The 21,275-nt window shown below is 42.2% G+C and overlaps 1 protein-coding gene across 5 annotated transcripts in view; it reads left to right on the top strand.

Annotated features, from left to right (window-relative positions):
- DAB1 (DAB1, reelin adaptor protein) overlaps window positions 1–21,275 on the top strand; it is a 375,105-nt gene that overhangs the window by 305,951 nt on the left and 47,879 nt on the right. For 2 of the 5 annotated variants that reach the window (XM_006919253.1, XM_006919252.2), the window contains exons 4-6: window positions 4,292–4,423; window positions 5,043–5,162; window positions 13,923–13,982. In XM_006919253.1, coding sequence (XP_006919315.1) covers window positions 4,292–4,423; window positions 5,043–5,162; window positions 13,923–13,982 — 312 coding nt within the window. Of the gene's footprint in view, window positions 1–4,291; window positions 4,424–5,042; window positions 5,163–5,621; window positions 5,661–7,234; window positions 7,301–13,922; window positions 13,983–21,275 lie in introns of all 5 variants that reach the window. The other 3 variants (XM_006919251.3, XM_025052052.1, XM_006919254.2) reach the window with 3 other exon arrangements.

Here is a 21,275-nt window from a genome sequence, read left to right as displayed (position 1 = left end):
ATTCCTGCTTTGAGCCTATATAACACCCTATGCACACCTTTAATATAAAACTTGTCTTGTGATAGTGTGGTTGTTAGTTTCTTTGCCTGCCTGTTCTATGCAATTGCAGGGTCCTGTGTTTTAATCATCTGCATAGATGAAGCACTTAGTGTGAGACCTGGAACATAACAAGTGCTCAATAAATACCCTAACTGGATGAATGGATAAATGTGAAACAAAATTAAGAGGTGTAAAGCATCCTAGTAGAAGAACAAATACAATGCATTGAGATCTAGGGACAGGAATTATGGCTAAGGGAAATGGAATTCGGGCAGTTTCCTTGGATGAGCAGGATGTTAGAGCTGGGTCTTGAAGCATAGAGGTGATACAGTCATGTGGAGTTGGTGAAGTGTGAGTCGGGACGAAGAGCAAGATCTGAAGAGGAAACAATGTGGCCAATGGCATGGAGGTGGGAAAGTACAGACCTCGAAGAGGGAGTGATGAATTCTTCGAATTATCTGTACCCTAGGTTACCCTGGGAAGAAGGTTCGATTGAGGAGGTTAATCTCTGAATCGTCCTTGGAGTTGTTCAGCAACAACTTTCATCCACGGTGCAATGCAGAGGGTTCAGACTGGGAGGAATAAATGAAGCTGTGGCAGAGCGACAGGGTGTTCTTGAAGCCCCTATTTTTAAAACCAGATACATGCTTTGGTTTTTGGCAGTGCTTTAATAGTTAGACTAAGTTTTTCCACGATGGAATTTGTTTTCCAAAATAAATGTGGAACAAGTATGACCAGAATCTGCCTTTCCTCCACCTTCTCCCTCCCACTCCAGCCCTGTATTCTCTGTCACCTGTGTAACAACCAGTGATGCTCCAGGGACTCCCCATAGAAGCACTCTGGGATGGACGAGTCCTTATCTCCCTCACCTCATCGTTTCAGCCTTGGCTGCTCAACAGATACTACAGATGGCTTAGCTTAGCTCCTGAGGGTAAACTTACAGATCATGCTGTCTTGACTTTTTTCTTGGACATCCTTATGGCTGTCCTTTACCCCAAACCTTCTGATTTATGACCCTCTCTGGCCTCAGAGACCTGCCGGAATCCAGAACAGCCTCAGCCGTGCTTCCCTTCCCAGCAACCCCTTTTCTTATCCCAGCTTATCAGTGGTCATGGTTTTGTTACTGGACTAGGGATCTGGGAGTCTAAAGAAGGGAGACCTTGATTTTATCTACATAATTGTGTTTTCTTTTTCAATGCTTTATCATGCTGAGTAGGGAGAACAGGGCCTGGGTTTAGCACTGGTCCTGCCAGCACTCTCTCTGACCCTCTGTTCTTTCATGAATAAACTCAGAATTGAACTAGATGATGTTTAAGGTTCCTCTGGCTCCAACTGCCTTCATGCTGATAAAATCTACTTGAAGACATGGAGCAATTTTGAGGCTCAGTGAGCAAGTATTTGCAAGATCCTCTGAGTTGCCAAGATGAATATGATAATACGACTGTGGGATTAGCAGGATTCTAATGTATTTATATTTCCAAGTATCTATATTATGTCTGCATGGTTAAAGTTGGAGAAAGTGGAGACATATCCTCTCTCTGACTCTTAGTTTCCAAATGAACGAGCCATTTTTAGAGCAATCCTCTTTAACATGTCATAAAATTAACTACGGGAAAAGATAATGTTACAAATATCTTAAAGCACTCCACGCACACACTTTGCGAAGCAATATTAGGTATCATCAGGCGTTCAAAATGTTTTGATTTTAAAACACTTAATGAAGATTCCCAGATAAATTGAAACACCTCCATCTGCTGTCTTGCATAGTAGGTGATATTTTACCATTGCACAATCATCTTCAAATCTAATTCCACCAGGAAGATTTCTAATCGCAGTTTAATTTGAGCAATATTCCACTTGGCAATCAATAAAGTACTGTCGTCAAACTTTGATTTAATGGGAGACGTGGATAACATGCTCCACATTATGCAGAGAGAGAAATATTTTCAGGAAAGGGAGAGAAGGAGAAAGTCTTTGTCTCCCACTTCCCCTGCTGCATACCATTCAAGCTCACAAAGCCTATAAATCAATACCCCCATGTTGTGTGAATATAAGTCTCATCAATTTTACATCATTAACACCGTGAAAAAGCTACCACTCTTTGAGCAGTTTTTATCTGCTAGCTAACTATGTCCTCTTAATAGAACAAGAATAAATGGATTCTGATTATTCTACTAACAAATACTTCCTTATTTTTGTTGAAATCCACTAGAATGATACAGTTGTCTTATGATCACTTGTGAGGCTAAGGTGACTGGGCAGTGACACTCTTGCCAAGCATGATGTGCAAGTGGGCAACCTGGACAAGGCATAAAGCTGAAGGGAGAGTCTCAGGGGATATAAAGAGGACAGTGAATGATCAGATTCTGGAAAGTTAAGATGCAGCAGCAAATTTTACTGCAAGAATGATTCATGAGGTCAGAAGCCTAGAGAGATGGTGACAGGCTAGGACTGGATGTCTTGGAAGGCCAGAGCCAGTGGTCCAGAACTAAGGTACGGCAGACGCCCACTGTCCTCAGAGGCTGGCTGCGTGGTGCAAGGTTCTAATGGCTAAAGGATGTAGGGAGATGGAACAGGACCTTGGAGAACATCTACTCCAGTGGTTCCCAGTTTTTCATAACTTTCTGTCGCATTACATGTCTCCCTCCCTCCATGGACTCGGTAAGGAAGACGATTTTGTGCACGAAAAAAAAAGCATTTATAATCATTGACTTTCCTATTTGTATTATTTGAACCCACAACTAATTTCCAAAGAGAATCTACTCAAAGATTAGCTGAGTACAACAGTAACTTGATACAATTCCAGATAAACTCAGTATTTTCATTTGCATGCACAGTGAAATATGTAGTCTTACTATGAATAATTATAAATTTCTGTTTAGTTTTTTGAAATGTTGAAAATTGCTTGGGAGCTCTTTTTGTTACATTTAATGACCCTAATAGATCCAGGGCTTTGGGTTAGGTGTCACTTATTGGGTACAAACATCTCACTTGATAGAGGAATAAGCTGAGGTTCGGAGAGGGACAGTGAGTGCCTTTTGATCACATAGTGACTAGAATTCAAGCTTCTTAAGACTGAGTGTCATGAAAAGGCCCTTAAAATTATAAAGACTATGAACATGTTATATAACACCTAGATGCATACATAACCCTTTACAAAGTACTGTTTAATGAGGGTTTCTTTAAGTAGGTTTCGTATAGGAAAATGGCCATAAATATCACCATCGCCAACAGGATGGTGAACATTGTTTGCTGAAGCTTAGATAATAAAGGAGGGGAGGTCAGTTTCAAAAGACTTTCAGATTATTGATCAGCTATCCCAGTTCACTTCAGTTGAACAACTCTTGGCCAGGCATACTGCAAGGTACTAGCACGACAAAGATGAGGAAGACAGAGCCTGCTGGGGATCAGGCAGTTATCAGAAAGGCAAGGTCTGTGAAAGCAGGAGCCCAGGGAGCTGTTTGTGAGAGTCCCTCAGGAGCTGTAGTATCTCTAGAGACTGAAGTTCTGTGGAAACACAAAAGAGGGAGGAGTTATTTCTGCCGGGAAAGTGCAGGCAAGCCTTGTTCAGGGAGGTTTAACAGAAGTGGCACTATTTCAAATGGCCTTTGTAAGAGGAATAAGATTTGGGCAAGTGGATAAAAGAATGGGCATTGCAGACAAAGGGACCGACTCATGAAAAGCCACAGGGATATGGGGGACCCCACCTCTAGCCCAAATGGTGACTCTGGACCACAGCGAGAAAGGTGTTTGTTCCTCAAGACACTCTTATCACCATCTGTCAGGAAATTGTTGTAACCATGCAAAGCCATGGTTCTATCAATGTGAATGGCGCCCCCGCTGGTTGTACAGTGTGCATCTTCCCCCACGGCAAGCAGAAGCCCTGGGTATATGAGCGTATTAAATACCAAGCTGCAACTTAGACCGGGCTGTATCATGAAGAAAGATGTAGCAGAAGCCTCCACCACTGAATGGGCCTGACTGGCTCTGGCAGGCTGAAGGAAACCATCACCACAGATGCCCATTCAGCATGTGAGCAGTTCTGTTTATCTGTCCGGTCACAGCACTAAGACCGTGGAGGGGAGCCTCAGTTTCCCAAGGGCAGGCACAGCATTCTTTCCTTCCATCTGGACCAAACAGCTTTCCCAAAGCCCTCCGGGCGTGTTCACACATAGCTGAAACGCATCTCTTATTGATCAATAGCTCAAAGGGAAAGTTCCCTGAAATATGCTCTTCCTTTTGTCTCTCGTAGGCCCTTCAGCATCATCATGCTGTTCATGAAATATCCTATATTGCAAAGGACATCACAGATCACCGGGCCTTTGGATACGTTTGTGGAAAGGAAGGGAATCACAGATTTGTGGCCATAAAAACAGCCCAGGCGGTGAGTACCACATCCAAGGAGGGCATCTTTCCTTATAACTTTAGGAAACAGCACAGTCACACTGCTGGTCTCTGAGAGCCCACACTGGTGTATGACTAAGTGGTGCTGATGCTCAGGTTCTCATCTAGAAAAGATAAACATCCTTGAAGCGAGGAAACAGGCTCATGCCTATCCAGTTTTTTTTTACTGTTGTTTTTTCTAATGGGTATTTTGTAATGACTATTTTCTTTTCTGATTAAGCTGGATGGAGGCATAATATACAAATACGTTTCCTGTGTTCGTAGCCTCATTTAAAAAGAAAATAAGAAAAAATAAATAGCTCTTTTGCATAAGGCCTACCCTAATTTTATTGTATCCAAAATTACTAATAAATAAAAACATTGCCTTTTATGCTTATGATTATTATGAATTTGTAAATATAATTAGTTGAAGAAATGAACTTTAGCCTAGATGCAATTTGCTAAACCGATATAAACAAGGTAGAATTAATTAAGGATGGAATGCTTTCACTTTAATAGGAGAAGGAAGGGCTGAGGATTGTAGCCGGCAAAAACAAAAATCGGTCGCTGCCGCTCAGTCCCATTCCCTTATTAATGCGTTTTACCACCTTTTACTCCAGGCTGAACCTGTTATTCTGGACTTGAGAGATCTCTTTCAACTTATTTATGAATTGAAGCAAAGAGAAGAATTGGAAAAAAAGGCACAAAAGGATAAGCAGTGTGAACAAGCTGTGTATCAGGTATACCTGTGAATTCATCCTGGTGCTGGAGAAGATTGGGGCTTAAAATAAATAGATGTTAAAACTGACAGTCAGGGCTTCTCTTCCTGCCGTGGAGTAGAAATAAACAAAGATGAAAGGTTCCTGTGTAAATTACAGGCACCTAAAGCAAGCCATTATAAATGAGCCCTTATTCTCTGAAATTCTAGGTATTGAAGAGAAAGTGAAATCTTGAACCCAGAGGATACTTTAGTGGAGGAGAACAAAAGAAACACAATTGCTTTTGTTATTGTCACTATGGGGGCGGGGTTGGCTACCAAGGGTTTTGATTTTTTTCTACATGTTTTCTACCTTAATGACCCATCAGCCTATCCTGCCCAGAGCTGGTTTCTTTACTGTCCTGTAATTTCTGAATACGGTCTCATATCTCTTCCTTTATATCCTCTACTTTACACCCTCCCTTCCCTCACTCTGCTATAGACAATTCTGGAAGAAGATGTTGAAGATCCTGTATACCAGGTAATTTCTGAAACTAGTTGGGGTTTTAGGGTCAGGAATGATTAGGGGTGTGGTTCAGCCATTTAGTCTGAGACCTGAAGCATCCCCTGACTGCAGAGCCCAGAGAGGGATTCCTGAATGGGTGGGCTGCCAAGCCCCTTCAGGAACGAATTCCCATAAAACCTGGCAGAAGTTTGGCGGGCATCAGTGACATGGGATTTGGAGATGCACTTCTCCCTTCTTGTCCTGCCTCAGCCCCCTCCACAATATGTAACAGTCTGATCCCAGAGCTGAATGTTTTCAAGAGTCTCTTGAATATTCTGAGTTCACTAGAGAGACCGAATCATGAAGTGGTTTCTCCGAGTTAAGAAACGAAGGTGGAGACTGACATTCGGACATTTGAACACAAACCCAAAAGATGGTTTGTAAGCTTTAGAAAGGATGTGAGAGAAAGTCTCCTGTCTGGTCCCTGATCTGCCAGACTGCTCATGCCACAGGGGCTGTTGTGAGGAGGGAAAGGGTGTTCCTAGAGAATCTCAGCCCGTAGCTTTCCCTGGACTCACCTCATGGTTGCAGCTCAGGTGAGGGTAGAGAGATGATTTCTCTTGCGTTCTAGTATGTGCTGTGTTCAAACAGATGCAGAAAAAAGGTAAGAGGAGGCCTCGTCCCCTCTGTGCTTATTCCCCAGGAGAGAAAGAAGACCAAAAACAGATTAGTTGGACATAAAAGAAAACCTGAAACTTATATTTCTAACTGGGACACACATGAATAATAGATGTGTGTATGTCACATATGCATATATGTGAATGCATATTTTCACAAAAGAAGCTGGTTACCTCTATGACAAAAGTAAAATATGGATTTTAAAAGTAATATAATATGGAAAAATTGAAGTGCAAGGAGTATCTAGCATGTTTGGAAAACAGAAGTAGAAATGCTTTTAATGGCATGCCCTTGCTATACAATGAATGCTGAGGCCAGGATTTGTTTATAATATGAGCTCAGCCCCAGGCTAACTGGCTCACAGAGAATGTAGAATATTGACCTTTTTGAAATGGCTCCATTCTTTAGAGTCTGAAACATGCACGTGAAAAATTTTATCTTTTATATTTAAAGCTGCGAATGTAAATTAAGGTGATATTTATGAGATGAGAGAATTTGGGATTCTGAGCTCTTCGGAGCTGGCTTCGGGCCTTGAGCCTTAGAGAGCAAAGGGAGACAACCACTGTCACCCAAAGTTCACAAAGTTGGAATCCAGGCATTCTCAGGAGACATCATTCCCACTCAGCAACACCAGCACAAGTGTACATTACTGAGATAAATGTCACTGAAGGAGAGGTTATATCTCAAGAAAGATCTACTGATGCCCCAAGCAGTCATCACCAAGGAGTGACCGTCAGACCTTTGCAGTTTTCCTCAGGAAAGGCAGGAATGGGCAAGGCCCATCTGGTTTTTCAGTTGTCTTTTTAAGGCATTTTCTCTTGTGCCTGTTCCTTTAATGCTCACTGTGATTTGTATCTTGAATTCCAAATGCTGTTTTTTTTCCTCTTTCTTTTGCCCCTCTGATCTTTCCTCTCTGGCTGCTCCGTTAATAGTACATTGTGTTTGAGGCTGGACACGAGCCAATCCGTGATCCCGAAACGGAAGAAAACATTTATCAGGTATAAAATCACTTCCCTCTCTTACTGTTGCTCCACTACCAGTAACTGCACTGACAGGTCTGAAGGACCAAGGGCTCTCTCCTCATGAGCGTCACTCCTGATCATTCTAGGCTTGTTAAAATCCCTCCATATGAATTGGCTTCTAGTTCCCCTCCAATGTACCAGTAGTTGTCATGCCTTATTGTTAAAATGATTAATGGCCAGTTGAGTACAGTGTTTTAATTTTTAGTGGATCCTAACTATTTTCAGTTGACCCCAAAATCAAACATTCCATGTTACTAAAGTACTCCATCGGATGGTTGTTGTCCATAATATATCAGGGTCTTTCATTTCTCAAAAGATTGTGCTCATTCAATTTCTTTAAAAAGCTGACCACACTACTGAAATTCAAAAATGGTACTTGAAAACAACAGTGGGAAAATTAACTGAATAAAAGAAACTATAGCTAAAGGTTTTACCCCTTCTGAAGGGAAGGTCAATTAGTATTCTTAAATGTCTGCTTATGTGAAAAACCATGAACACACTTTTAACTCCTTTAATTCTCATAAATATGCTATAAAGTAGGCATTTTAATCCCACTTTTACATAGGGAACTGAGACTCAGAGAAACTGAGGAGCTTTCTCAGGGCCGTACAACTATTTAGAGCTGAGATCAAACCCAGGCAAGTAAGTGAAGGCAAAACTCACACTTCTTCCCCTGTGAATTCATCAAAGAGTTTGAGTCATTGCAGCATAGCAACACATCAAACAAATATGATGACCTCCAATTTTTCACTAATTAGAATCTTAGACCTAATTTAAATATAAATATTATAGAAGTAGGAAAAAATTTGATGTATTTCGTAAGTGATTTTAATTTTCTTAATTTACTTAGTTGTGCGGTATGTTATTCTGCCTTGGGCATGCATTACTTGTATTATAAAAACAGATTTTTCAATTTCCAGCAAATGCACAGAGTTCTGAATGACCAAAGTATAACCTTAGCTCTATCAACAACTCAGTTTAAACCAGCCCTGAGGAATAATAATCTAAGGACAGTTGACACTTGAATAATATGGGTTTGAATTGCATGGGTCCACTTCTGTGCTGATTTCCATCAGTAAATACCTGCACTGTTTTCCCTCTTTGGGGTCAGAGGACTGATTGCACTGATCTATGCCATTTTATATAGGGAACTTTGAGCATCTGCTGATTTTGATATCCACGGAGTTCCTAGAACCAATCCTCCATGGACACCAAGGGGCAACTAAGTTCTTGGGGAGTTAAAAGTTCTATACAGATTTCTGACGCCTGGAGGGCTGGCACCCCTAACACCCACCTTGTTCAAGGGTCAGGTGTATTTCTCTCTGCCAGATTTGTCTGGACTGGATCACGTGTGAGGTTATGCTTCAAGGTTTTGTTTAAAATCATCACCTAAAAAGTTTCTCTCTCCAAATAGATAAGTTGCATTATTTGTCCTCAGTGTCAGATTTTAACATACAACCTTGCAACGTCTGAATATGAGTCCAAAGGAACCATTAACCAGTACTTCTCTGAAGAGAGAGCACCTTTAAAAATAATAGGCTTTTCCATATAAGAGGTTTCTGAATTCAGACACAGCTGGAGTTGGCGGGACTCCCGTTGTGCCCTGTGGGGGACTGCTGGGGAGGGGTTTTTAGGCAAGTGGAGAACTGGGTTCTAGCTTTGGCTCTGTCTCCAACAACCTCTGGCTAAGTGGTAGTAGGCGAGGTACTTGCCCTCTCTGAGACTCAGTTTCCCCAAAGACAAAATTGGAGAATAATTTCTCTCTAATTCACATGTTGTCATGAGAACGACACAAGCTGACACGGAGAAAGAGGCTTCATCCTGGTCACACACTGAGTCCACTGTGTGTAGATTTGGGATCATCGTACAAGTACGACCAAACCCAGCCACTAATCCACCTTGTCAAGTTCCTTTTCTTCTCTGGGCCTCAGTTTACTCATCTGTAAAATGAGTAAGGAAGAGTAAAGAACATCTCAGGCAAGGCCTTTTTCTGCTCTCCGTAGCTACTGCCTCATCATAGGCCTGTGATTCTTTAAAGGAACGTGTTGGCTGGCTTTACAGGACAAAACTCTTAGAAATAGGGTGTGTGTGTGTGTGTGTGTGTGTGTGTGTGTGTGTACGCATAGTTTTGGTAACGTTCATTGGGTGCTGATTGTGGGCTGGCTCTGTGAATGAGGGTTTATACACAGTATCTTATTATCCCTCAAAACAACCCTATGTGGCTTGAACCATTATTTGTACCCTACAGTTGAGGAAAGTGAGGCTCACAAGGTCACAGCTACAAGAGGTAGTAGTCCCCACTCACACCCAGGTCCCTCTGACCTCTGTAAATAAAAAATAAATCTGGGGCTCTTTTCATCTGGGGCTCAGAATATCCTGATGCTGAGTTTCACAATTGGATTCTGTGTATGTTTCCAGTCACTATGTAAAAATCACACTTGTTTTAACAGTCTGACCTCTGGGATCTTCCTGGCTGTCCATCGTTAACAAGAAGGTACCATTTAAGAGAATGAATATTTTATTGCCCTCTATTGGAGAGGCCTCTAATAATTTTCCTTTCTTGCAATTGCCAGTCAGCTGGGCCTCAAAAATGCTTAACAAGAGATAAGCTCTTGGGCCTAAGGATAAGGCTGAGCTTTAAGGAACTGCTATTAGGAGCCTCATTATATTTTTTTTAAGGGCCTACAAGTGTTTCATAGCTATTCCTCTTGAGTAGATTGCAATGTTTCTTATACTTCATCTTGGCCCAGGGTGGTCTCAGATTTCATTCCATTCCATCCCCCTGCCCCCAACCCTCGGTTTTCTGGAATGAGGTAAACAGACTTGGAGTCTAATTCTTTAACTATTTTGTGACCTTGGGTGAAGTATATAGCTTTTGTATCTTCAATTTCTTGGGCTATAAAATAGGAATACTGTAATACCTGCTTCTAGAAGTGATGCGAAGATGTAAAGTGACAAGGACAAGCACCTCACCTGGTCCCTGGTAGGTTCTGTATAAATGTTAGTTCCCTTCACTTCCTAACATTGTCAGTATCAGATGCTGCTCAGGATGTCTTATGATGATGTGTTAACTGAAGTAGAACATGACTTGCTCACCTCAACTTGTGAGAGAGCCCAGTGGAAAGCTGCAGCCTTGCCTGACTTTGCTGTTTATAACTCCAGCCTAAGGGAGACAGAGGCTCTTGAGTAAACGTAACCTCTCCTCAAGGATCAGTAGTCTCATTTTCCAAACTGGATTAATAATAGTAATTGTCTTTCAATTTGCATGCCCAGAAAAAGTTATCAGCTGTCTTCTTAAAACAACACAGAGCCTCTTTGGGGTTTTTACACCTCACTCAATTTTGACCCTTCCATTAATGGTGAGATAAGAAGAACAGTTACAATGATAATAAGAAAGTCAAGCCCTCCAATTTAAGTGCTGGGCCCAAGGCCAGAGGCTCTAATTCTAAACCCAGTGTTCTTTTGCACTTTAACAAGCTTCCTGCATGAGCGAGATCACATCTTTCCATGCAGGAGTTCTCCAATTTTATGCATTTGAAAAATTGTTTTTAATCACCCACAATGTGTCATGTATCATTATTTTAAAACAGTAAGCCTCTAGTCCTATATCACCCAGCCCTTAAAACACCTCTCCACACTGTTAATGTGTTGCTCAACTGAAAGTGTCTTCTGTATGTACAATACTCAATGTATAGTTTTTAGAGTCATTTCATGTCTAATAACTCATTCATTCAAAAAGTGATTATGTATGGAGCACGTAGCATGTGCAGGGCACTTGGGGCTGTAATCGTGACCACAGCATGGTCCCTACCCTTAAAGAGTTTATAGGCAACCCCCTGGACACTCATGACAACCAGATGAGGAAACTGAGGGCAGAGAACAAAGTGACCTCTGAGGTCACACAGCCTGTGACAGAGCCAGGATTAGGAACCAGATCTCCCACTTCCTTTTGGTCCAGAACTGTTATCACTGTACAACATCGTGTGACTAAAATGGTCTGCAGACTGCATGGACTGGTCAGGGGGAGATGAGAGCCAGCACCGAGGCTCTTTCTGGTCTTTGTCCCTTTCACATCTTGCCAGTGTTCTGTCCTCAGTACACACGTGGTAAATGTTTGATGCTTAGACATTTCTTGCTCAACCAGTATTTACAGATAGAGAAATAAGGATAAGAAAATATTCGCTCTGCCCTCAGCAAGCTTACAGAGCAGTAGGCGTACAGAGGAGGAGCAGGCAGCTGCAGTTTGGTTTGAAAACTCCCGTATAAGATAAGCACATTTTATACTCTACTGTAGCAAGCTGATTACTTTTTCATCTCCCCAGCAAGACAAGGAGCTCTGTTCCATCAGGGGCCGTATCCATCTTGTTCTCCATCATTGTTTCAAGCCAAGCACAGTGCATGACACGTAATAAGTACTTGGTAACTTTTATTTTTTAATGAAAGGATGCACCAGAGGTTACAAAAGTATAGAGGAAGGTTCAAACTAGGCCTGGAGAGTTGAGCAAGGCTCCCAAGAAGATGTCCTGGCTGAGATAAATCTTAAAGGACAAGTGGGCAGATTGATATCTCACCCATGGGAGAGCCAAGCAGAAAAAGCTTTTTCAATTATGCACAGTTTGGGTTTATCCATCCCACTGCTTCTCCTCCATTTGCAGGAATAATTGAGAGTCAGCAGCAGTTCAACTTGCTCAGTGCCCTCAGTGAGCAGTGAATTACGGGGAACAGCAATGCTGTTCGTTGTGCTCAGGAAAGGGTGAGCCAGTAGAAATAAAAGTGAGGGCTGGTAATTTATTGGCCCTCATTAACAAGGACTCTGTAGGCATTCTTAGAGGATTCCTTTTAGGGGGAGCCCAGTTATTGGGAGCAAAGAAATTACATTCTTCATTGGCTACCTGCAAACGAAGGTTTGCAAGAGCAGCTCTACAGTGCGTCTTTTGCACAGCCATGCTCACGCATAGTGCTCTTTTCTATAAGAGTGTGCACGAGTTTCTGGGAGTGTGGAACGTGATGTCGAAGAAAAAGGAGCACCTGAAACAGCTGCGGGAATGGTGGGAATAGGGAGGAGACGCAGCTGTCTATGTAGTTTAGTTAAAAGAATCTGCCCAGGCTCAGACTGCTGGCTCCCTTGCTCACCTCTCCAGGCCTCATTTTCTTCCTCTGCAATATAGGAACAATTGTCATCCTTACCTGATTGACTCCTCCTGAGGATTACATGAGAATATACATAAATACAAATGTTTAAAATAGTGCCTCGCACATAGAAGGTGCCCCATTAGTGTTAGCTCATCTGTTAGTAATAAATGTCTTGTTTGGTAGCCAGAAAGAGCTGGGTTTGAATGTGATCACTTTCTAGCATTGATGTTCTGGGAAAATTTCCCTAACATCTCTGAGTCTCACTTTCCACTATTTAAAGTGGAGATTATAATACCAACTTCTTAGGGTTATTATAAGGATTTTAAATTAAATGAGAGTGAAAATGACAAAGAGACTGAAGGAATAAGCTTAGATTCATATTTCTCTAAGAGTGGTGTATGGTTAGCTGGTTAGCCTGTTCTTAAGGAGCTTCCAGGCTGATGGAAAGAAAGACAGGTCATCAGACAGTTATAAAACCATTGCTGCTGGTCTCTCCAATGGAGGTGTGAGCTAAGCTCTGCTAAGTGCTGGAGAAGAACTAATGATTACTTTCAATCTAGAATGCTTGATTGACAAATGAGAAAAATTCGACATATCCACTGTTGTATTATAAAATGCGTTCATATACGTATCTGTATAATGCGTCAATGATAAAAGAAGGTACCATTCTAACATTTTATAGTCTTACGGTGCTTAATAGTTTTTGATTATTTACTGTCTGTTTTCTCATTTGATCCTCACAATAATCTGAGTGAGAAGCAGAGCCAATAGTACCCATTTTATAAAATTGGAGCTCAGAAGATCTAAGTGACCTGCTCAGGGTATTTCAGTTAACCACATGGCCCAATAAAACCCGATGAATGAATAAGAGAAAAGAGGGAAGGAAGAAGATACAGATACATGTTTTAAAATATCACGATTTCCTGGATTCTCTTGCTTCTTATACCATTTCTGGGCCCCTTTCTTGAACAAAAAACCTTTGGTAATTATCCGATGGCTTGTACACGATCCCAGCACACACTATACTTTGTACTAGGACCTTGATATTTGCTATATTTTAAATAGCCCAATCTCAGTCGAACAGTTTAAGATGAGTTGCAAACTGTTTTTAATCATTTTGGGCAACTCAGAGAACCTCCCTGCGCCTCATTTTTGGCTTTGGTGAAATCAGGATTATTTTTTTCACCACATGATCCCTGAAGTCTCTGCAACGTTTTATCCTGTGATTCTGTGAGGAACCCAGTGGCAGAGAAACCCCGCAAACATTTGTTAATGATTTTCCTAAATGTAGGAGCCTGGCCTCCTGCTTTCACAGTTCCAGCAGCCCCTCGGAGCTGGCCCCTGGGACCTCGGGGGCTGTTCTCACACACACTTAGCCAGTTTGGAGTTGAAGTCTGGTTGCGGTGTTCTTTGAAAATGGAGTTACCAGAGTGTTTTGACTGTGTCGAATTTGATTTTTCCATAGGTTCCCACCAGCCAAAAGAAGGAAGGTGTTTATGATGTGCCAAAAAGTCAACCTGTAAGTGTAAGTGTGTTTTCTCTCTACTGTCAGATTCCCATGACCTGGATTCACATTGAGATTATGTCTACGGCTTGAGGAAAGGAACTCCTCTTCTGGATAAGCGCCACAACCCATATGGCTTTGCTTAGGGGGAGGGGTGCAGGGGGACATGCAGGGACTCCTCAGTGGATCAGAGGGTAGGAGGCATAAGGGAGAAATGATGGCACTGAGGAAAGGGTGCCGATCTGGGTGGAGGTCTGGTTCCATGAGAGGGAGTGAGTAGAATCGTGCCAACCACCATGTCCAAGGGACTCAGGGTCTCGGGTATTCCATGATAAAAGTTTTCAGCCAAAGATTTTATTATATCTGGTCAAATGATAGAGACGGGGCAGTGTCTTGATTTGGGGAAGAGAGTTGCCCATCCAACTTGAAAGTGGTTGAGAAGTTTCAGAGGGACAATAGAGGAAGGGCTGGCCAGGACCTTTAGGTGGAATAGTCCAGCCAACAGGCAGAGAGCTGTGGAAAAGGCCATCTGAAGTGGGCTTACGAGAACCCAGGAGGTCCACTGCATCTGTTTCTCATCTGCTGATGGCACTTCTGGAAAGTGAAGGGGAAAGGAAATTTCAGGCTCTGTGGTACTGCCCCCAAGCCTCTTCTAAGCCCAGACCCACATTTAGGATTTCCAGTTGGCACTCAGAAGGAACTGCTGTGTATAATTAAGGGAGCACTGGGGAACCAGTGAAGGTTCTTGAGCAAGAGGGACATGAGCCTTTGCCACAGACTATGTAAAAACAAAACAAAACAAAAAAACTGGCGTGTTTAGTCACTATTGATCTTATTCAGCTCAACAATAGTTGGAAGGAGTATGAGTCTGAAGAATCCCAAGCACTGGTCTTCACAAAGCTGCCGTGAGGCTAAATGACTCTTTCTGGAACATTGTTGTTATTTCTGACCTCACACTGTGGGAGTCATAAAGATACACCTGTATGTTTCAAGATCAGATTGATATGGGAGTTTGACACCCCATCCCATGAGGAATAGCTGGAGGACCTAGAAATGCTTGGCCTAGAGGAAAGAAATCATAGAAAATAAAATATGGAAATGGGAGTCCGAAGGGCCATGTGCAGAAGAGGGATTATAGTGTTCTGTGTTAGCCGGCTCATGGAACTGAGACCAGTGGGGACACTGCAAGAAAGCCAATTCCAGCTCAAAGTGAGGGTGACCTTCCTGAGGGTCAGATCTGTTCAAGGGCGGAGGAGCTGGCCCCTTAAAGAGTGTGCTCCCCATCAGTGGAGCTGCACAGCAGAGCCCGGAAGACCACCTGCCAGAAAAGCTGTGATGGAGACAGAGAGGGATTCAAACATGGAATGAGTAGAAGGGCAAGACGAGCTCTTGTTGTCCCTTCCACACCTGGGCTTCTAGAGTGTCTGAGCTGGGAGTCTATTCTTACCCTCACCTGCCCCCATTCCCCTTTTCCCTTATGAAATTTCTTTTTGACCAATGTCCATTTTCCTACCCTATTCTGCCAGTGTCTTGAAACCACAATATCCTACCTAAATACTGCTTCCGAAACCCCATGCCGGTTAATTTTAATGAGAAAACATACCTGCATACAAGCCCCTTTTCAAAAACCCGAGTCTGGAAACAGAGAACATACAGTGTGCTGCTCAGAGAAAAAGCCATTTTTCTCCCCAAGGTCTTTGGGTTTAATCAAGCCTCCTTGTCACTGAGACAGTGGTCTTTCCTGTTTCAATTTGATCCAGCCGCCATTACACAGCTCCCTACAATTCAATTTGTGCCTAAATTGCCTCACTTGCCCCTAAAAGGTTTAGAGACGTGAGGAAACATGCTTCATTTGCTGCCTTCGTTTTTGTGAATTTATTAACCAACCTAACCACACCATCTCAAGACAAGCTTAATAGTTTAAAAAAAAAAAAAAAAATCCAAGCTCCTTAGCCTGACATACACAGCACTCAGGTCCTGGGCTCAGCTTTTATCTCTAATCTACCTCCTGGTCCATCTCTACTGAACTCCATGGTAACATGCCCTCCCCTAATGTCCCAGCTTAGCTTCAAGCTTTGTGCTCTCAGGGAGTCTTTCTGGACTTCTGCCCCAAACAGTGTCAGCAGATCACCCCTACCTTTGTGTCCTCGTACCCTATCATTCTTCTATTAATAGCTCTTACCACAGTGTCAAATTCCTCCTTCTTCTCCTTTATTTCCAGGAGCTTTCTGAGGTCCTTGTAGGATCAGAAGCAAGCCCAGGGCCTGGTATGCAGAAGCCAGGCATGACATAGCCACTCTAGGAATATTTGATAAATATATGAATGACTCTACCCTATAGTAGGAATTTATGAAAATCCCTGGCACTTTCTCTAAATGGGAACTCCCTGGTTTTTTTTTCTGACTCAAAAATAGGCATTAAAAGTAATAAGGTTTTATTGGAAAATGTCTGGGCTGCTTGAATGGCCTGCAGTGGCTCCCAGCCTGCTGTTCCCACAGCGTCCTAGAAGCATTTAATGGTGCTAATGGCTTTTTCATGAATGATTACAACATTACTAAACGCCTAAGAGAGGCTGCAGGTAGAAAGCGCAGGCTCTAGTGGAGAGGCAAATGGATACAGTTGGGACCTGAGCTCCCGCTCTTACTACCTGTGGGACTTCTGACAAGTTTCCTTGCCCCTCTGAGTCTCAATGTTCTCACCTATCAAGGGGATTATTGAACCTAACTTGCAAGGTTAGTTTGAAGATAAAGTCATGGATATATTGCAGCGTTGGTTCCGCTTGCCTAAACCTCCCAGAATTATTTTAAATACCCCATGTTTCTCCCCGTTCTGGGATCTTCCTGTCCTCCAGGCTTCCTCCTATAGACCCGCCTCACTGATGAGGGCACCTTCCCGAGGATACCTCTGTGCTCTGAAAATTCCTGCCATGACCTCACTGTTTGCCCCCTTACCACCTGCTCCTTAGCCAGAAAGATAAATACAACCAAAGTAGTGCATGTGAAGCAGCTTCCAAGTTGTTCGGGGCTTCCAGAAGTTTCCCACAAGAAGGGAAACTGCCCAGTGTCCTGTTTCTCTTTTTCCTCCTTGGGTCCAAATCTGCATAAAGCTCTTGTAAAAGATTCAGCTATAGGATGTTATTGAGGAAAACCAGAAACCAGCCCAAAAAGATCTTCAGAGTCAGATCTGGGCATGCTGTCATCCTGGCCACCTACTAAGGGTCTTTAAGCAGTTTTTTTTATATCTCTAAGCCTCAGTGTCATCATCTGTAAAAAGAAAGTAATGCCTATATAAAAAGGAGACATTTATGTAAAACCCTTAATAAGGGATAGGGATTAAATTAAATGAGAATATTTTCATTTGAGATAAGTAATGCACCAGCAAACAGTTCTCACCGAGTGGGGGGATTGCCAAGTATTTTAGGTGATTACACTCCTCCTCCAGGAAGCCTTCCTTACTCTAGAGTAATCAGCCCCTCTGGCATACCTCTGTATTTCTCTTTGCAATGATCATATGGGTTGTTTTCTCTACGTGTGTTCATGTGAGCCAATGGACTTTGAGTTCCTTAAGAGCTTTGCCTTTGGGGTTAATGATATTATCTGCCTTAGAGTTTTTGTGTAAAGACTAGAGGAGCTTAAATATATGAATCAGCATAGTGCCTGTTCAGAGGGAGGATTCAGTAGCTGTGAGCTATTCTTCTGTTTGTTTCCCCTACTTTTCTGTGACCTCTTGAGAACAGGGATCACTTTTAATCATCACTATCTCTAAAGTAACTCTTCTTGGGAGTTTCTGATCTCTGCAATTTTGATGGTAGATTTGCCCCCCACCACCCTTCCCCCCAAAAAACATGTACAGATAAATTTTTGTAGGCCTGAAAGCTGATGAGGTCCCTCAATCTCAGCTCTAGATCTTCTGTCCTAGAGCCTCAGTCATTGGCTCATCTTCACTCTTGCATGGACAGAGACAGCCTCAGGAAGGTGGCATATTTGATGTATCGGGGACTCCAGAGTTTTAGGGCAGCAAAAGTTAGAATTCATTATGTTTCTTATTGATCTCACCCATGTCAGTGCATCAACTTATGGGAGCAAAGTTTTGTTTCGGTTATCTGGCGCCAGGTCGAGACAGAAAGTTGATTCCATCTTTTTACTTTCTTTCCTCATATTCACTCAGCCCTGCCCTAGTTTTACCCCATCTTGCGACAGAACCTTAGGATGCTCAGCTGTGCTGACCTCTTTCTTGTTCTTTTACAAATAACTTGTTAAGATGCTCTTGTTTGCTTTCTTTAATTTGGACCTGTAATGTCTCCTTCTTCTAGCAGATTTGTTCTTAGAGTCATGCTGTGGTCCCCTCCACGCTTTCTTAAAAACTCTGAGCCAAGATAAAGATTAATCCTATCCACTCCGGGAAATATACATTTCATCTCTTCCGGGTCAAGGCAGCTGGAAGCTTTGCACAGGGGCTAATCTCTACTGTATCTTAAATACATGGATGCATTTTTTATGTCAGAGTCTCCGAAATCCAATGGCATACATGCTGGCTGACAGGAAATGTTAGATGGCTGGAGAGACAGGGAAGTTTCAGGAAAGAGGGTCTAATGTGGGCAAAGCTTTGACTGGTAGGCAGGATTTGAACAGGCAAAAGAGAAATGGAAGACCTTCTAGGCAGATCATTGAGGTCCCTCTAGCCGTACAGTCCATCCTGCCTGTACTTAATAGCAGTCAGAGCTGATTAATTTATCATAAGTTTCTATCTAAAAAAAAAAAACGGGGACATACAAGTAATTTTTATTTCTGCCAGCTGATAATGCTGGTCATGTTCTTTAGACAGATATCCCGTCTCATTGGGACTGTCAAAAATGCATATTCTGAGTGTAGAGGAAGGTGTCTGCTAAGCATCCCATTACTGCATTCATTATTTAGTGCTTTTTGCACTCTGTTAGCCTTTGAACACGATTCTCATTCCACAGTGGGACCTCAAGTGGAGTGGTGCAGTCACAGGCCGCTGAAATGCATTTTTCAGACCCTTTTATGCCCCACAACACAAACTTAGTTGAAACTTACTGTGAAAGTCAACTGTTTAAATGACACATACCTAAACCTTCGTATGATTCATGTTATTTTGGGATGAGAAATACTCAGCACTTTTTTCTCCCCTCCCCTCCCCGACTCCCCTCCCTTATAATATTCTTATGGCTGAAAAAGATCTTTTATCCTTTACCTTATAATTGCCCAGTTTAAAAGCCTTTTATGTAGTTGCATTAGGCATAAAAGACTTTCTAATTATCAGTAATGACTTTTTTTGGCCTTCAAAAGAGAGATTCTTAAAAAATTTGGCATAGCAGTAAATAGGAAGGACACAGGCTGTCAAATTGTTAAGTTAGACTTGACATTAATTTGCTTTTGATGAAACATGGATTCAGGAATTGAAAGGAATGAATAAACCCCCCTGAGAGTCTTTTCTCACTTCGGGTGTGATCTTTGTCAATCACTTCGACTTTCTGACATTCATTTTCCTGAATGGAAACTCTACTAACATCTCAGGGCTTTTGGCGAGATTCATAAGGCATTGCAAAAGAGTTTTCTGTGAAGATGAAGGATTGCTTTTATAGATCCTGGGGAAGTAAAGGTTGGGGGATAGTATGTATTAGTTGCCTTCCCTTTTTTTTACGGGATATTCTATGATTAAGAGCAAGGCTCAAGTTTTATGACAAGAAGACAAATCTGGGCTCAAAACAAGAAAACAAATCTCAGTCCATCGGAGCTGTTTTTCAGAGGAAAGTGCAGAGTAGTGAGGTCTCTACCCTTAGGAGTATTCAAGCAGCAGGTGAATGTTTCTATAAAGGATTTTGATATTGTAAAGGTGTGTCCTGAAAAGGAGCCACACTGGGAGAAACTGATAGAAAACCTGATGGTTAAGATGTGATGTCCAGGCTTCCATCCAGTTCTTTTCTTTGTTTTACAGTGTCAGGCCACTAGCCATATGTATTAAGAGACTAAGGCTGACTTAGTTGTGGAAAAAGTAGGTAGACTGCATTGAACATCTGCCGTGTGCCATGGACAGCCTAGGCTTTGGGCTTGGCTTATCTTCCATTAATCACAACCTTGGGAGGTAGATGTTATTTATATAAGGAAACAGAGGCTTCAAGAAGCCACATAATTCACCCATGATTACAAAGTTGGTAAGTGGCAGAGCTGGAATTTGAGTTCTAGATTGTTCTGACTCAGGCACCCATATAATTTCCACTAAAACATACTGCCTTTAGGATTAAAGAAAACGTAAACCCTTCCATCTCCTTATAGTCACTCTAATCAGAATCAGCACTCAGGCCTCAGTTCCCCTCACCCACTGATCATAGTTTTTGAGTCTTTATAACAGCACTTAGCCTGCAAGAGGCCCAGTACTTGGTTGCTGCCTGTGGACATATCTCTCCTGCTTTAGACTGAGCTCCATGGGTCACGCCCAAGTCTAATTCATTCCTGAATCCTCTCTCTGCGTGGCGCACTGCTTTCACCATCCTAACGTTGAAAAGATGTTTGTGAATCACATAGAACAAATCTCAGTGGAAGCTGCCCTTTTCTGAAAATCAGAAAATGTATCATATTGCCACTCCTGTCTCCCATCCTCCACGACACCTATGTGTTTGTTTGAGAACCTTGTCTTCCAACAGTCAGTATTCAGTTGGTTTTCCTTGCCTTAGATTTAATTCAGTTTCTCTGCCGCAGATGGAGGAAGAGTCAACCCATTTGCTGCCCCACATAGTCCCCATCTTTCATGGCAAATCAATTTTCATTCACAATTCAGCAGTCAGTTTTTCCTTTTAGTTTGAAATCTGGATCAAGATGTCCCATAATTAGATTAAATCTAGTCTGAACATTTGTCAGTTTCACTTCCTCATTAAGCACCACATTGTAGAGAAATTACAATTATTGCAAGGCAGTTAACATAGATGTCACACAAGAGGAGGATGTCCTGAAGTGAGGGAAAGGAATTCAAATCTACATATTCCCACAAATGAAATGGAAGTTTGATGTTTTGGTGTTTCTTAAGTGGGCTTTCTTTCAGCTGTACTTAAAAGTTGTCCTGAGATAGAATCCTAAATTCCTGGAATCTTAAAATTAGTGGGAACATTACAAGATGCTGTCTGGTTTAGCCTCCCCGGCAATATGAGAATCCCCTGAGGACACATGTGATAAATGCAGAAGAACATTCCTGTCTCTTTGGCTTCAGCTCACACACCTGCAGTGACAGAACTTTGTTACTTCTACAGCCTCAGAGCTCCAACTCCTAGAAAGCCCCCCACCTTTTTTTAGTTTCCCT

This window comes from Pteropus alecto, unplaced genomic scaffold (genome assembly GCF_000325575.1).
Source record: "Pteropus alecto unplaced genomic scaffold, ASM32557v1 scaffold25, whole genome shotgun sequence".
In the NCBI taxonomy this organism is placed as follows: domain Eukaryota; kingdom Metazoa; phylum Chordata; class Mammalia; order Chiroptera; family Pteropodidae; genus Pteropus; species Pteropus alecto.
The sequence above is the reverse complement of the archived record's forward strand: the minus strand, read 5'-3'. Positions and strand labels throughout refer to the sequence as shown.